The sequence below is a fragment of the Euprymna scolopes genome, chromosome 19 (genome assembly GCF_053919585.1).
Source record: "Euprymna scolopes isolate OS-2025 chromosome 19, ASM5391958v1, whole genome shotgun sequence".
NCBI classification, from domain to species: domain Eukaryota; kingdom Metazoa; phylum Mollusca; class Cephalopoda; order Sepiida; family Sepiolidae; genus Euprymna; species Euprymna scolopes.
The window spans coordinates 32,116,097-32,134,768 of record NC_136500.1 but is presented as its reverse complement, the minus strand read 5'-3'; the positions used below and the strand labels follow the sequence as shown (position 1 = coordinate 32,134,768).

The window sequence follows — 18,672 nt, the reverse complement described above, 5'->3', positions numbered from 1 at the left end:
TTTTGATAGGCTTCTGGGCTTGACCTTTGCTCCTGACCTGGAATGGAACACGTACATCGGGTCAGTTGCCAGGGTCACTGGAAGGATGGTGAGATCCTACTACCACTCCAGAAGATATCTCCCTGCTGATGCAGTTCTCTATCTATATAGAAGCCAGGTGCATCCGGGGATGGAGTGCTGCTGCCACATCTGGGCGGGAGCTGCTAGAAACAGCCTATCCTGCCTTGACAGAGTACAAAATAGACTTCGTGGCTCAGTAGGGGATGCCCTTTTCTCTTCCCTGCAACCTCTCTCCCACAGGAGAGACATTGCAAGCCTATCTTTGTTTTATTGTTATTTCCATGGCAGTTGCTCGTCTGAGCTCCAATCTCTGGTCCCCCCCTCGCCAATCTTTCACGATAAACACCCATCTAACTGAAACCACTGTCAAAAACTTTCCCCACTCTTTATCTGTGCCAAAACCAAAATGTAGATTCCATGAACAAAACTTCTTTCTTAGAAGTGCACGCCTGTGAAACTCTCTTCCGTTTGCCTGTTTCCCACCTGACTACCTTGGATGTCTTCAAGTCCAACATAAACAAATTCCTGATGAACCACCCCCTTAAGTAAGACACTTTATCAAATCTCCAATACTAACGATTACTATGATACTATCCCATTGATTACTGTATATACAATATCCCTTATCCCCGAGTGGCTTCCGGGCCTTGATAAGTGGTGCCCACCATGTAAAAAAAAATAAAATGTATATCGGAGGATGCGAGTTAGAAAATTCTTTTTGATTTCAGATCTTTTTGTCATTAATTACTTACATACCTCCTTTTCTCTCTCTCTCTCTCTCTCTCTCTCTCTCTCTCTCTCTTCATTCTCTAACTCTTTTTTTCTCATCAAATTACTCAACATAAATTTGTTCTTTTTTAATTTCAGGTTCACAAGGTTGTTCTTTCTGCTGTTTGTCCAAAATTACTTTCCGTCTTCAGTACAGATATTTTATCACAAAAATTTCTACAAGTGAATTTCCCAGAAGAAGTCACTAAAGAGGCGCTGAATGCTTTTGCTGAATACATGTACAATGGCACTTTAGATCTGGATATTGAAATTTTGAAACAGTTGCAGATTATCGCCAAAAAGTTAGAGATGAAAGAATTTGAAAAATTATGTGATATGTATCTTCCAAATGATTTACCTCGATTCACTGATATTTCAGTGAGCACACCAAATACTACCGTGGCTTCATCTTCTACATCTGCTGTTTCTGCCTCAACAAAGTCAACTTCATCTAATAGCCCTCAGCTCCTCGAAGTCAAAAATGAAATCTCTGCAACTGAATGGGACCAAGTTGGAAAGGACACTGCTGCAGCATTTGGTCAAAAATCCAAAGTGAAATCATTGAAAACAAAGACGGACAAAAATGCTGATAGCATTAGCCCCACTACAGAAACTAAACCAGACAGCAATAGAGATGCCCGTTTAAGCAATGAAAGTTGTAATCAAGTTTTCACATCAAACACTTCCTCATCAGCAACAACAACAACGTATGCATCATCAGTTTCAGAAACATATACATCAGTATCATCAGTTTCAGAAACATGTACACAAATATCATCTGTTCCAAGAACATATACATCTGTGTCATCAGTTCCAGGAACATTTACATCAATGTCATCAGTTCCAGGAACATATACGTCGATTTCGTCAGTTCCGGGAACATATACGTCAATGTCGTCAGTTCCGGGAACATATACGTCAATGTCGTCAGTTCCGGGAACATATACGTCAATGTCGTCAGTTCCGGGGACATATACGTCAATGTCGTCAGCTCCAGGAACGTATTCATCGATGTCATCAGTTCCGGGAACATATACGTCGATGTCGTCATGTCCAGGAACGTATACGTTGATGTCGTCAGTTCCAGGAACGTATACGTCGATGTCGTCAGTTCCAGGAACGTATACGTCGATGTCGTCAGTTCCAGGAACGTATACGTCGATGTCGTCAGTTCCAGGAACGTATACGTCGATGTCGTCAGTTCCAGGAACGTATACGTCGATGTCGTCAGTTCCAGGAACGTATACATCGATGTCGTCAGTTCCAAGAACATATACATCAATGTCATCAGTTTCGGGAACATATCTTCCAATATCATCTGTTCCAGCACCATACACATCATCAGTTCCAGAACCATATTCCTCAATATCATCAGTTCCAACATCATCCACAGAATTTTCTATTCCCTTTTCACCACCAACAGACATGAAATCTACCCGATTAAAACCTACTCATGAAGCTCCTTATGTTTCAGACTTATCTCCAGTTTCACGTATTGATGAAACGGTTTATTCTCAATACAATCGCATGAGTGTAAACTCTACAAAACAATTAAGTCAACAATCTATAACAACATCTTCTATTCAACTCCCATCAACTGGACCAGTGATGTCGATAGCCCAAACATTTGATTCCAACTCTTTGAATTTTTAAGGTTCGACCCCAGCTTTGACCCAAGAAATCTTTCGCTATTAATAATTTTTATATATTATTTATAGTGTTTTGATTTTACAGTGTACACGTACCTTTGTTAAGGATTTATGAAATCTCTTTTCTTAGGAACAGACTCTGATGTTAAGCTTAAAACACTGAAAATAAAAACAGGTAAGTTAATTTAAATTTATAAAAAAAAAAAAGCATAATTTGTTACTTGTAAAGAATGGGCATCCAGAGGATTTTAGTTCTTATGAAGTCAGTTTCAAGCATTAACAAAGAATCCAGAGTCAGTTTCAGAAATCATTAAAGCAGTTTATGATTTAAAGGCTTATAAAAAATAATAAAAGTATGTAAAAACATATGGGGTGAAATGATAAAATTGTCACCCTAAAAAAGACATCATTCCGTTTGATGAAAACCGGTTTTCTTTATTTGTTTGAAAGCATCTACTAGTTAACCACAATATTCAAATAGTGAAATCAGATGCGCTGCTTTACAACTCATTCTCTCTACTGATCCAAGTTATGACAACAGGACCATTGCCAGCACCCTCAAAATGCAAATCCGGACAGTTCAACACTTGAGGGCACAGTTATAGTCTTTGGAGTGGTTTCAAGTGAGGGCCGCATCATGCCACCTCACATCTTTGAAATCGGCTTTAAAGTTAACATCAAAGTGCACCTGGATGTGCTGAAGAGTGTGGTGATCCCCTGGTGTAATCAGGTGGTTGTTGGCAGACCCTAAGTGTGGCAGCAGGACTTGGTGCCAGCCCACATATCCAAATAGACCCAGGCTTGGCTTCAGAAGGAGTGCTACAGCTATGTACCCTTCTCTCACTGTCCCCTTTCCTCCCCTGACCTAAACCCGCTGGACTACTTTGTTTGGTCATACGTCATGAACATCACCAACATGACCTCCCACAACACCAAAGCCAGCCTGATCGCCGCCATCTACCGAGCTCCCGCAGCACTTATGGAAAAGGCATGCTTCCAGTTCCGGGTCTGTATTGAGGTGGCGATTGAGACTGAAGGTGGCTACATTGAATAGATGTCAGCTCTATTACATAATCAAGTTACCTGAATTGATTTTTTTCAATAAAAGTTTTAAAATAAAGCTATAGTGTTGTTTTCTTTAGGGCGACAAATTTATCGTTCCACCCTGTAGATTACACTAAGCATGGAAAGAGTTGGATTAGGGTTAAAGAATACTTAAGATCCCTAAAAAGAAAAAAAGTTGTTAAAAAAAAAATTTCCTTGACAAAAGAAAAAATCTTTACTTTCAAATCATAAACTGCTTTGTCAATTTCCGAGAATGATCTGAGATTTTCCGTCAGTATTCTTAATTGATTCCATAAGAAGTGAAATCTTATGGCTGTCCATTCCTTACAGGCACCTATAATCCGAGTTTTTGAAACATTTGTGTAATAAAGAAACTAATATTTGTAATCAGAAAATAAAAGCAAAAAGTTTCTTCATATAAAAGAATTAAATGCTGAGATGAAATTCTAGTGAGCTTCAATAATGTTTGTGGCCAAGTCCATCAAGGAAGAGAGGGAAGACAAGCATGCTATTGCTTGGAACACATCCATTAAGGAAAAGAAAATAATTGGTTATACCATATTGAGCTAGTTTTTCAATAATCATATGTTGTGGTACAAATGCTTCTGATGACCACATGCGTTTCCACTGGTTGTTCTGTCAACTGTTCTGAGTTCACGTCGTGTTTAAAAGATCTACAGAACTTTGATGTTGATACAATTTAGTCGTAGGCTCGAGTTAGTGGTCAGTTCAGTCAACAACTTAAAAACAAGAAAAACCTACTATGTGTAATCAATATTTATTGAACCCCAGGTCTCTAAAAATATGCACACACCAAAAAAGTATGTTCTTGTTAGGGAGGAAGGACCAGTTTAAGAACCTGACTGGTGTTAAGTTTTTGTTGAGGAACTTTGAAATCTTTGTTTTTGTTCCTTATTGGAGGTTGAATTGGAGAGATTTTTTTTAGTTTATTTTTCCTTTCATTCCTCTCTCAGGTTTCTGTCTCTGAAGAATCCATAAAGAGTTAATTCCTTTAGCGAGAACTATTATTTGAAGCAACTATTCGGATTGGTGAATCTATCACAAATTATTTAACATTTTTTCACTATTTTGTGATTGGTCAGTCAATGGAAGTATTTGTTTCATGTATTTGGACAAAGCCTCACTATAAGGGTTTGGTTAATTATGATAATAGCATACCTTTTTAATTGTTGACAGATAAGCATTTTATCAGGCATCGGCCCAATGCACTCAGTAAACTTAACTTTTTAATTGTTTAGCCCATTTACCCACCTCCATTAGTCTAAACATATTTTTTTGGAGATTAGTTATGACTTTTTAAACCATAAACTTGATTTGACCACCTGTGGTAATCAAAAACAAAATTGTTTAGCAATTTGTGTGACCTTTTAAATCGGAAATAAGAATGGCCTGAAAATCATTCTTTTCATAAATCAACTAATAGAAACTTTGTTGCACGTGTGCGAATGATATAATCTTTTATATATTTCACTTCATATATGTTGTTGGTGTAATTCATATGGATAAACACAATACACATCTCTAAGGGCACCAACTTTTCATGGTCAAAAAATCATAAATTTGAAACAATTTGATTTTTTTTTTCCTCTTTTTGTGTATTTTTTGTTTGTTTATTAATTTTCAAACTTTGTATATATGAAGATAATGTAGTTATTTAAAGAATCATTTTACAAATATTTGTTCATATTTTTCCGTATAAGATGTGAAAAATTCATGAACAAACATTTTTACATTAACATTAAGAAAATCGATCATTGATTTTTCAGAGAAAAATGTTGGCTCATCTATTTTTAAATGCTTTTTTATTTTTCTAATAAAATTAGAAAGCAAGGTACAGACATGGATCCGAGATCATTGCTAAAATGGAAATAAGAAGCAACTGGTGTTGATGTAGAAATTTGAAGTGTGGCGTATACAAAGATCAAAGCAGTAAGTTTAACATAATAATGAAACAATCTCTACTTATATATAAAAGGCACTTAGCATGTGTGTCTATGAGTTTGTTTCTTATAGACTCTGAAACAACAGGGTCTATTTTTTCAAAAAATGTTATACAAATGTATTTTATGTATTGGGGAGTGCTCTTAGATAGGTCTTGTATCTGAATGCCTCCGATAGTATTGAAAATTGATAATTAAAAACATCCGGTTAAAGAAGGAACAGTTTGATTTTTTACCAAAATTAACATCCTCGTACAGCCTAACATGACAAGTGCATTTGAAGTTTTATCACCACACAAACAGAAGGGCTCAGCATATAAAATCAGCAGTAGGTTCTTTGATAAGACAAGGGCATGTTCAAAATGTATGTTTTTGTTTTGAGCCCAATTGAACCATGATACTTGACTCTTGCATTTTAAACTAAGCCTGATAGGCCCTGAACTGGCATCTAAGCTTCAGCCTCTGTCCCATCGACAAAATGTTGCATCCCTCTGCCTTTTCTACAAGTATTTTAGTGGTGAATGCTCTGACGAACTGCAAGCACTTGTGCCCCCACGATATGAGCACCCTCGACAAACCCAACAAGCTGCTAAATCCCACCCCCACACTGTAGAGATCCCTAGATGTAAAAGATCTTTTTACTCCAATAGTTTCTTCCCCAGAACCGCTAGACTCTGGAATTCCATTCCAGGTCCCTGCTTCCCCAACAGTACCGACGTGCAGAAGTTCAAGTGTAACGTGAACCGACATTTTGCTGCCCAAATCCCTACATAGTACCCCAGTAGTTGTTGCCCCTGATAGTAGCCCCCTACACCAAAGTGGCAATTTGCCTTGTTTGGAGTGAAAATGTAATAAAAAAAATTAAAAAAAAAAAAAAATTCAAGCCCTTATATAAAAATAATTTTATAGAATCAACAGTAGATTCTTTGCAGTGCAATCTAGACTAAAATATATTGTGGACTAAGTTACTGTAGGAAAGCGTATGAAACTTCCTCCTGGTGCATCATGGTGAATTCCTGACTAAAGCAGGCAATCAATCGATTTGATTGATAAATGGGCGATTTCACTGATTCCGATGACAATAAAAGTATTAAAAGTGTGAAACATTTAGAGATTCTCATTATATTCCAAGCAATGTCAAGTCTCTCTGCTAGTTTAATCTAAACCAAAAAATCTGTGGCAGAAATGATTTATGCTTAAAACTAATGATCTTTACTTTTAAATTAAAATGAATTAATGAAATAACTGCAGATGCAAGAGATGATGTAAAATTCATGGCAAAATACATGTTTTTTGGTTGGAAGTTTGCAAAGTTTGTGCTCGCAGCTATTAACAAATGAACTAGATATGATTTTCTTCAATGGAAAACGCAATGCAATGTCATTTACTGGTGCTACCAGATCAGGCTGTCTACTGACTTCCTGAGATGAAACGCACCTACATAGATGTCTTTGTTTTTTTATTCCCTTTTGCAAAACTTAGTCATGTTCTGCGAAAACAAAAACAAAAACAACATTCTCCTCCCCTTCCCCTCCCTCGTTTTCTTTTTCCTTCACCTCCTCACCCTTTTTTTTTGCCTAGTTGGTAGGGCGATAGAACATACCAACTGCCCCCCTGCAGAGGGTAAAAATCCTTCAATGGGACCACCAGTTGACCGTTGGTGGCAACCCGTAATGCATTAAGAACGGGATCCTGGTGGTTGAGTGGAACATGCCTAGGAAATAATAACATGATACTACAACACACCACTTTGGCCCTTACTAGGCTAGACGGGAGGTTGGATAGGCCCGATCCAATCAATCGGTTGGTCATGACAAGCACTAATTCAGACAATCCAAACAAAAACACACTAACACTCAACATAAACAATAAACTGAGTTAATAAGCGATGGCTGAAGGGTCAATCAAGCTGGGAAAAAGGTAACCATCAGGAATAATAAAAATACAGGGAAATCCCATACTTGGGTGGGCATAACCATATATTGTGAATGCTTGGAAACCTCCCCATGTTTGAGTATACCAGCTATGTAGCCCTGGAGAACCGAGGCGAATGGGATTTACCCCCTCATAGTTCTTCCCCATAAGGGGCTCCGAGGAGGGTGGGGAGCATGGCTGATGAATTTTTCAAAAATTATTATGAATGCCAAAAAATCCAAGAGACCACACACAGAAATTGACTCTGACAGCGACAATGAAGATACAAACTTTCCAAGATTCATCGTGCTAGAAGCAACGTCTAATATACCGTTAACTAAAATGTCACCCTTCATTATCCAAAAGGTAATATCAAGCAAAATAACACCTAAAAATGTCAAAAAATTAAGGAATGGTACCATATTGGTAGAAGTACAAAATAAAAAACAGGCCAAAACTCTACTTCAACTACAAAAATTGCATGAAACAAACATCAAAGCTTATCCACACCAAACACTAAACTACTCCAAAGGAGTCATAAAAAACCAGGAAATCTCCGTCTGCACAACAGAAGAAATCAAAACAGAACTAAAAAACCAAGGGGTCACAGATGTAAAAAGAATCACATTTAAAAAAAAAGGAGAGGTAATATATACAAACACTTATATATTAACATTCAATTATCCTCAAATACCAGAGACCATCAATATAGGTTATGAAAGAACGAAAATAGAACAATACATTCCAAAACCTTTACAATGCTACAACTGCCAAAAGTTTGGACATAATAAAGACCAATGTCTAAGATTCTTCACATGTGGAAACTGCAGTGAAAAAAACCCAGACCACGATGAAGAAGACTGTCCAAATAAAACCAAATGCACAAACTGTCAAGAAGAGCACCACTCTCACTCAAAACAGTGCAAAATATATAAGCAAGAGAAGGAAATAATAACAATCAAATATCAAAAAAATATAACCTTCCAAGAAGCCCGCAAAGAAGTCACAAATCGCACCAAAAACTCATATGCCACAATAACCCAACAAGCAAACAAAATGTACAACTACAATGAACTAAACCTTGCTCCAGAAATTGCAAACCTAGCAAAAGAACTAAAGAACATACTTGAAGAATTAAAATCTTTTTTATCAGAACTGAAAATAAATTCTAACAGCCAAATAAAAGTCAGAAACGAACAACCCAGTATAAAAGAAAACGAAACAAAGGAAATCAGAAAAACTTCCATCAATATTGAGGAATCAATCTCTAAAGAAATGAAACCTCCTCAATTATCAAAACGTGAAAGATCCAAGTCACTAACAAGGACAAAAACAGATGTTAAAAATAAACACACAACAACAGAAAAAATGGAAATAGAACAGAACAACAAAAAAACTACCCCCCAAAAACAAAATGACAAACAAAAAACAGAATTAGTATTAATTGAAAACGAAAATAAATTTGAACTAGTTGAAACTGGTAGCCAAAAAAGACAGTCAAGACAAAGTAAATCTAAAAGTCCCAGACCAAAACCCAAAAAAAGCCTCTCACCAGAAACAAGAAACAGACCATCCACTTCCAAAAGAAACACCCAAACTAACATCGAAACTATGGACGTAGACATAAACACCAACAGTCCAAAACCAAAAGAAAATATAAACCATGACTAACAAAATCCTACAGTGGAACATAAGAGGATTAAAAATTAATATCGAAGAAATGCAAATACTTATCAAATCCTTATGTCCTGCAATAATTTGCCTACAGGAAACACACTTAAAAGAAAATGACAAAATTAACATAAAACACTACTCAATATACAACCACATAAACAAATTATCATGCAAAGCCACCGGTGGATCATCAATACTGATAAACGAAAACATTCCACACAGCAAAGTGAACTTAAAAACAAATATGCAAGCTGTTGCAATAACTGCAACACTACACAAAACAGTAACCCTATGCTCACTCTATATACCACCAAATGAAACAATAAACGAAACAGAATTAAACAATATAATCAAACAACTACCTAAACCTTTTCTACTGTTGGGAGACTTTAATAGTCACAATATATGGTGGGGCAGTAAAAAAAACAACAAAAGAGGCCAAACCATAGAAAAAATAATTAACCAAAATGATCTATGCCTACTCAACAACAAAGAGAATACATATATGCACCCACCAACGGGAACCCTATCAGCAATCGATATAACACTATGTGACCCAACTATATACATGGATTATAGCTGGAGAACACATAAGGATACATGCGGAAGTGACCACTTCCCAATCATAATAGAAAACGAGAATCCCAAGCCAGAAGACAAAACACCCCGCTGGAATTTACAAAAGGCAAATTGGGAAAATTTCCAAAATACATGTCAATACAGATTAATACCTGAAGCGAATCCTGACTTAGAACACATCACATATTTCAGCAACACCCTACTCACAATAGCCGAGGAGAACATACCAAAAAGTTCCACTACTACAAAATATAACAAACCCTGGTACAATAAAGAATGCAAAGAAGCTATAAGAGCCAGACGTGCAAACCTAAGGAAATTCAAAAACAGTCCAACGAAAGAAAATTTGGACACCTATAAAAACAGCAAAGCCAAAGCACGGAAAACTATCAAAGAATCAAAACGGAACTCGTGGAAAGACTATGTAACAAAAATTAATCAAAACACAAAACCCAAAAAAGTATGGGAGATGGTCAGAAAAATAGCAGGAAAAAATACAAAGAACCCTATTAAACACCTTATATGCGACAACACAAAGATTACCGACAAACAAAATATCGCAAATAAATTAGCAGAACAATTCTCAATGAACTCATCATCAAAAAACCAAAACAAAAAATTCCAAGCTATAAAGAAAAATGAAGAAAAAATAAAAATAAACTTCAAATCAAAAAATGAAGAAAACTACAATCAATTATTCAACAGTGCAGAACTAGAGGAGGCAATAAACAAATCTCCCGATACAGCAGTCGGCCCCAACGAGATCCATTATCAATTCCTCAAAAAACTACCAAAACCATCACTGGACTACTTATTACAAATTTACAATGAGATATGGATAACTAACAACATTCCAAAAAACTGGAAGCAGGCAACAGTAATCCCAATACCCAAACCAAAAAAAGACCATACAAACCCAACAAACTACCGACCCATTGCACTAACTAGTTGTTTGTGCAAAACTTTTGAGAGAATGATTAACGAAAGGTTAAATTGGTACTTGGAAAGCAAAAATCTAATTACAGAAAGCCAGTCGGGTTTCAGGAAAAATAGAAGCCCCACCGATCACTTAATAAAACTGGAAACACGCATAAGAGAAGCATTTGCAAAAAAAGAACATCTAATAGCAATTTTTTTTGACATGCAAAAGGCGTATGACACCGCTTGGAAATACGGAATCCAAAAAGACCTGTATGAACTAGGACTTAGGGGTAGAATGCCAGAAATTATCAGAAATTTCTTAACAAATAGAAACTTCCAAGTACGGATGGACAACACTTATTCAGTCCAAAAAGATCAAGAAATGGGGGTCCCCCAAGGCAGTATCCTGTCTGTCACCCTCTTCAACATTAAAATAAACAATATCATAAAAAACATAGACCCAGGAATTGAAAACGCCCTATACGTGGACGACCTACTTATATACTACCAATCTAAATATATACAAACAGCCGAACGCAAACTACAACTCTGTCTGAATAAAATAAACAAATGGGCCATAGAAAATGGATTTACATTCTCAGAGGAAAAAACTAAATGCATCCACTTTTGCAAATTACGAAAATTCCACCACGACCCCAACCTGAAACTGGATAACAAGAACATCCCACTCACCGACCAACATAAATATTTAGGTATTATATTCGATAAAAAATTGAACTTTATACCGCATATAAAATATTTAAAAGCAAAATGCCAAAAGACAATGCAATTGATCAAAGTCCTAGCACACACCGATTGGGGTGCAGACAAAGTCACATTATTGAAATTATACCAAACTCTAATCAGATCTAAAATGGACTATGGATGCTTCATCTATGGAGCAGCAAGGAAGTCCTACATAAAAGAACTAAATACAATCCATCATCAAGGATTAAGATTAGCCTTGGGAGCATTTAGAACCTCTCCAGTAGAAAGCCTCTATATAGAGGCCCACGAGCCTCCACTGATTCTAAGACGACAGAAGTTAGCGCTACAATATTACCTAAAGCTGGTATCAAGTCCAACAAATCCTGCATATCAATGTACCCTTCACCCACAATACACACATCTCTTCAACAAGAAAGAAAATATCAAGCCCTACAGCCTCCGGATAAAAAACCTTCTCACAGAAGCCCAAATGGACATTACAAAAATACATAAATATAACAAATCAAAAACTCCACCCTGGATGATCAAACAACCACACATAATATTAAAATTAAATAAATATCCCAAAACGAAAACCCACCCATCAACCTTCCATGAAGAACTACTTATCATCCAGAATACATACAAAGAATATACACAAATTTACACTGACGGATCAAAAGATGGAGATAAAGTAGGATGCGCAGCCATCCACAAAAAAATAAAACTAAAGAAAAGGCTCCCAAACGAATCTTCTATTTTCAGCGCAGAAGCAACAGCCATAGATTTGGCACTGAATATAATAACCAATGATGACCATCAAAAATATATCATATTTACTGACTCACTTTCAATACTCATATCTCTAAAAGAAAAAAAAATGACAAACCCACTTATTACAAAATTGCTAAACAAAATAGATGCCATAACCATGAAAAAAAACATTATCTTTTGCTGGATACCAAGCCATATCGGCATATACATGAATGAACAAGCAGATAAGGCAGCAAAGGAAACTCTGCAACAAAACCACATAAGTGGAAAAATCCCCTATACAGACCTAAAGACTAAAATAAACACATTTTTGAAGAGAAAATGGCAAGAAAACTGGAGCTCATGCACCAAAAACAAACTATTCCAAATAACACCAAATATTGGAACGAGAAACACCAAAAAGTTAACAAGAAAGGAAGAGGTAGTAATGACCAGACTGCGAATAGGTCACACTCACATCACCCACTCACATCTACTAAAAGGGGAGGAGACACCAAACTGTATAACGTGTCAAGAACCCTACACAATACACCATATACTGACAAACTGCATTGACCTTGAACAAATCCGAACAAAGTATTACCAAGAAAAAAATCTGAAAACAATATTAAACAAGATTGATCCCCAAAAAATTATCAATTTTCTGAAAGAAACTAAAATATACTCAAAAATATAAGGAAAGACCCCCCCCCCCAAAAAAAAAAAACCTTAAGAAGAACAAACCAATATTTAACACAACATAACGAACCTTTCGGCATTAAATGACCCCAAAGTGGTTGATATGCCGTAAAACAGAACAAACAAACAAACAAACAAACAATGTCATTTATCGTGAGAGACTATGGACCACCCATATCGCAGAGCTCGTTCTCTGGCCAGAGAATTTACATGTATAACCTGTATCAATTCATCAAATACAGTGTGCAGCGATCAAAGTTCATTCTCTGTAAGTTGTGTAATGTCAGTGCTTCAAAGTTTTTGCTATGTATCCAGATTGCCATTACAAATCCAGTACTATCATACAAGAGTTTGCGCAGAATGCTTTAACAACAATAACAAGAAACTGGCAACAGAATTTACCATTGCAACATTCGATGGTGCATCCATTAATGCTTTCCCCAAAATGAGAATCCATATTTACACTGTTTATTCTTGGTGAAACACTCATGCAATGAACCATGAAGCGCTAGATAACTCGTCAATAACAATGTGACGTCATTTCGCATACGGCTTGGTATTTACATATAACTGCCACATGCGCTCTGTTACAAGAATACTATAAATGCACAGCATGAAAAATGTCAATGGTTCTTTGCACGTATTGAAATTGACATGCATCTAATGTAATCCATATATGTTTTGTTTAGACTCCTTTGAGAGTGTGCCAACACCTGATTCTGTGGACGATTCATCCAACATTGAAGGAGTGAACGTGTTGATGATCTTGAGATCGAAGACTCCTGATGAGAAATCTGGTTCCAATTTAGATATGTATGGAATAGATGAAGGATTTCGTTCTGATGTAATTTGAACCAAATATTGGAAGACCTGGTATCCAGCAAAGGTCGCATCACCCACTGACGTTCCTGATGAATTTAAAATAAATAAATAAAATAAATAACCTAAAATAAAATAATGAAAAAAAAAAGGTGAGAAGGACTTATTAATATCTACTTAGTATAAGTCCTTTACCCATTCACGGACTAGGATAGTACTTGAAGATAGTCTCCCCTCCATTGTTAATGCATGGATACTTTTTGTCTTTATCTAGGTCGAGCTGGGATGTTAAACCGTTCCAGCTCCGCCCCATAATAAGTATGCTATAATGGAACTTTTCTCAAATTGAAAAAGTCTGGTTATTTTTAACTCGTTTAAAAAGCTGGTTAAGAAGTAATGCCTTTAGGGTTATGTATTAACTTTAGCTAGAAGTAATGCATACTTAAGAAAAAAAATAAATAAATAAAATACAAAAGAGCCGCGTGTTTTTGAGTTCAGATATACAAATATAATTTGGGAAGTGTTCAGTTTCATGAGAGACTTCTTTTTTTTTTTTTTTCTCGTTTTAAATACAAGAAGAAAAAAATATTGGTTAATAATAGTATTTTTGACAAAAACATTTATGAGAAAGATAAGAAAACAAGACAAATATTCAGGATTAGAGTCAAACCTGTAATAAGGAAAAATAAAAAATAAAAAAACTAGACATGTTAGTGTTTTTAGATTAATAGCCTGCAAAAAAACAAATTGTCCAAGTCCAAAGCACTAGTATTTGCGTTCTGATACAGTGAGAATAAACACTATCTTGTCCAAGAACTTTTCATTAACCTTCTCACAGAACTGTGTTGATGAAAAAAAAAAAGGGGGGAGCATCTGTTTCTGTCGACATGCTTGTCAAATGTAATGAATCAGTTTCTGATTAAAGAAATGATTTAAAAAAAAAAAATCAGAAATGTTCTGATGTTGAAAGTGTTATGATTTTTTGTTCATTTTCTTGTTTTGTCCCATGCCTCATTTTCCTTTGTTGTTTTGACGATGTGTAAACTCTCAGGATTTCACCATGACTTTCTATTTAGGTAGGAATAACTATAAACAGCAATGTTCATTCCAATTTTTCTCATGAAATGTTTGGAATGCAGGGTAGAATGATAAGCATCGCCCTAAAGAAAACAACACTATTGAAAAAATCAATTCAGGTAATTTGATTATGTAGTAGAACTGACATCTATTCAATATAGTCGCCTTCAGCCTCAATCACCATCTCAATACGGGTCCGGAACTGGGAGCATGCCTTTTCCAAAAATATCAGCAGGAGCTCAGCGAATACTCGGCAGATGGCAGCGATCAGGCTGGCTTTGGTCTTATTGGAAGTCCTGTTGGTGATGTTCTCGATGTATTACCAAACAAAGTAGTCCAACAGGTTCAGGTCGGGGAAGGAGGGGAAACAGTGTGAGAAGAGTACAAAGTTGTAGCACTTCCGAAGTCAAGCCTGGGTCTCTTTGGGTTCGTGGGACAGTACCAAGTCCTGCTGCCATACTTAGGATCTGCCAGCGGCCATCTGATTACACCAGGGGATCATCACACTCTTCAGTACATCCAGATATACTTTGGTGTTGAATTTCAAGCCGACTTTGAAGATGTGAGGTGGCCTGATGTGGCCCTCACTTAAAACCACACCAAAAGCCATAACTTTGTTTTCATCACCCTGGACACGTCTCTGTTATTCATGGCAATCCAGAGATGCATTTTGAGGATGCTGGCAATGGTTCTGTTGTCATAAGTTGGATCAGTAGAGAGCATAAGTTGAACAGCGGCGCATCTCTGACTTCACTTGTTGAACATTGTGTCACTTTCAGACATGATAGAAGGCTCCTATTGCTCTTGGGATTTGTATTCAACTGATCAACTAATAGATGGTTTGCAACAAAAAAAGAAAACTGGTTTTGATTAAACCGTAATGAACTCATTGTCTTTTCTAGGGTGACAATTTTATTGTTCAATCCTGTATTAGAATTAAAGATTAGATTTTAAACGAAACTGCCTCGGCCAGTGTGTTTATGCATTTGCAGCATATCTTTCAAATATTCAACTTTTAGGAGTTCACTTTGCATCGAAATGTTGAAATTTTAATTCTTCATAAATTTTAATCCAAAAACATCTATAATGAAAGGTATATCGTTACTTTTCAAAATTAACAAATTTTATCATGAAATATGATCAAACTGAACTGGTCAGCTTGTAGCAGTTTCCTATGAAATAGCATTTACTTTTTTTACCATGATGATTTTTTTGTGGGTTGCATTATGTGTTTGACACCATTTAACTATGGTGAATATGCTGCCACTGTTTTGTATGATCGGTCTAACTTTTCAGACATTTCTCATACGCAAGTAAATTAACTGCTACTATGATAACTATGCAACTTTCCTTTTTCATAAATGAAACAAAAACCTTGAACATACATAGTGAAAAAAGTAGTGCATAATTTTGTATTAATAAAAACAAAAAGTAGTTCTCAACGGTCAGCTTGGTGTGGTGCAAGCAAAAGGTTTTTTTGTTTTGAATAAGAAAAAACTGATTTCTCCTTTGGCTTAATTTTTTTTTTTTTTTTTTTTTTTTTTACAATTTCTCTCCTAATCTTATCTTTAGAAATGTTAATTTTTCCATGATTCATTATGGGGAAGGTAAGAGAGGTAGAAGACTTGTTTCATCAAAGAGTCACTTTCTGTTTCCTACCCATCACATGCACATTTGAAATCCTATGGTTTTTTTCTGGTTTATTTCTTGGATTAAATATAATTTTAATGTTTTAAATTTTATTAGTCACAATATAAATTTGGATCATTTTTTTTTTTTTTACAGAAAATGCTAATTTAAACACCAATTTAATACAAATTTAAAAACAAATGAAGTTAAAGCCTATCAGTTGATATTTCCAGTATGAAAAAAAGTATTGTAGATTAACACGCTTTGCTCAATCCTTCCCCCACACCTCATAAAAAAATTAAGATCCTTTTTTTTTTTTTTTTTTTTTTTTGTGATTATGTGTGTATAATCTGAAAAATTTGTAGAAGAAACAAAAATTATTTTATAATTTAGAATTGGGTAATGTAAAGTGATTCTCCATTTCTGGACTATTTAACCAATTTTCTATTTTTACTATGGGGGTGCACCCGAGATACGTCATACAACTACAGAGGAAAGTTATCAATCATCAAGTGATAAGCTGCTGACAAACGCGATCAGTGAACCCCCTCCACCAGAGAGTGTTGGCTATAGTTTGTCTGACGAGGCAGAGCCGGAACCGGAACCAGAGATGATGAATGTGCCCCTTCACAGAAGGGAATGGAATAAAAGACTAATCCCGCAAATCACTCTGTGTGATCATGAGATCAGAGGGAGTGTGATATTCATCAAAGAAGCAAGCAGCCACGCATTTGTGCCTTGTGTGGCTAACAAACGATAAATAATCAACACTCACCTTGGAAGTGTCCTTATGTCTGTCTGTCCTGCAGGCTGAGAAGAAAAAATCAATGAGATCTGAGATGGCATCTGTGATCTTTTACAGCCCTCGATCTTGCACAGTTCTTGCATGGTCATATGACACACCTGCTAATGAAGCATGCTTGGACACGACAAAAGCAGGTTACTTGGAGGAGTTAGGGTGAAACATTCAGACCTGCATACAGTGGCTAGTGCTCTGCGTCTTTCTTTTTGTTTTGTTACAAGGGGAGGGCTACTTTTAAAAAAAATTGGGGGGGGGGCAATTAGTGTGATTTTAAGAGTTTTTGTTAAGAGAGGGAATTGTTACTCAAACTCAGGGTTAGTAATAGAGTTAAGAGGGGTTTGGGGGTGCGAATTGAGAAAATGAGGAGTGGTTATTGAAATCGGAAATTCTTACTTTACTTTATATATGAGATAAACATCCTCATACAGCCTAACATCACAATTATAATTGAGAAGTGTGTGTGATGGTGCATGGTTCGTGGGTCAGGATTTTGTTTGTAAAAAGCAGAAAAAATATTCTTATTTACAAACTAAATAGACAATTTTTAAATCAGTTTATCAAATGCTTGAACAAATTGTTTTTTGATTTTTCTAAAATAAGGACAAATATTTAATAACTAAGATTTATTTATTTATACATTTTATTTTAGGCATTTAAAAATAATTTTTGATTGCCCCAAATTCCCTATATTTTAACAAATGTAAACACAAAAAAAATGTTTGATGTGCGTACCCGTGTCTGAACAAAAAGATAATATTGCAAAAATCACACAAATTGATCGAGTAGTTTTATTTTTTCAAAGAAAGTAATTTTTAAATGATTTAAAGCGATTAATAGGAAATCGCAGGCATTACCAGACGGATCTTGCAATTTAAATTATTGTTGAGTTATCTCCTTTTATTTCTTCAAACTGACGACATGAAACAGTCTCTCCTCACTCATAAAATTTTATTTTCTTGGTTGAAAATAAAACTACCTCATCAATTTAGATGATTTTTGGAATATGACATTTTCATTCCGTTATGATTATGTACATTATACATATTTTTTAAGTTTTGTTTTTTAATATAATATATAATTCTGAACAAGAACCAATTTTTTTTATTTATAATGTATCATTTCCTTTTTTTCTTTTTTATTCAGTCCTGACAATTTTTACTCACTCCCAATTTCTTAAGCAAAGAATTTTGTCTGATTTCATAGCCCTGGCATCAACGTCAAACATCCATCATGAGAGACTTTTACAGCAAGTGCAGCTGCCATCCATGTGTTACACTTCATGTAAAAATTGTAGAGATTTGACATGATGTCTAAATTGAAAGAAATAAAATATGAAAATATATAATAGTTGGTGTTTTTTCTTATATAAGAATTTTCAGTATTTATTTAGCACTAGCCTGGGGTGCCCAGCATTGCCCGAGTGTTTGTAGGTGTGTGTTGAGCAAAAAAAAAAAAAAAGTTGATGCGAAGACAGAAAAGAAAGTGTAAGAGAGAGTGTTGGTTGAGCAAAAAGAAAAAAAAGAAGGAAAATTGTGAGCACAAAAAAAAAAAATTAGGAGTAGTAAGCAGACTCAAACCTATAACGCACCAGAGG

At 35.6% G+C, this 18,672-nt stretch overlaps 1 protein-coding gene across 4 annotated transcripts in view; it reads left to right on the top strand.

Moving 5' to 3' along the window:
* The window catches only part of LOC145303503 (uncharacterized), a 38,253-nt gene extending 19,835 nt beyond the window's left edge, over nucleotides 1-18,418 (top strand). Inside the window, exons 4-6 of one of the 4 annotated variants that reach the window (XM_080144936.1) lie at nucleotides 928-2,652; nucleotides 5,391-5,492; nucleotides 18,222-18,418. In XM_080144936.1, coding sequence (XP_080001062.1) covers nucleotides 928-2,481 — 1,554 coding nt within the window. In that variant the 3' untranslated portion in view covers nucleotides 2,482-2,652; nucleotides 5,391-5,492; nucleotides 18,222-18,418. Of the gene's footprint in view, nucleotides 1-927; nucleotides 2,653-5,386; nucleotides 5,493-13,440; nucleotides 15,508-18,221 lie in introns of those variants that run through there. The other 3 variants (XM_080144933.1, XM_080144932.1, XM_080144935.1) reach the window with 3 other exon arrangements.
* The last annotated feature ends 254 nt before the right edge of the window (nucleotides 18,419-18,672 follow it).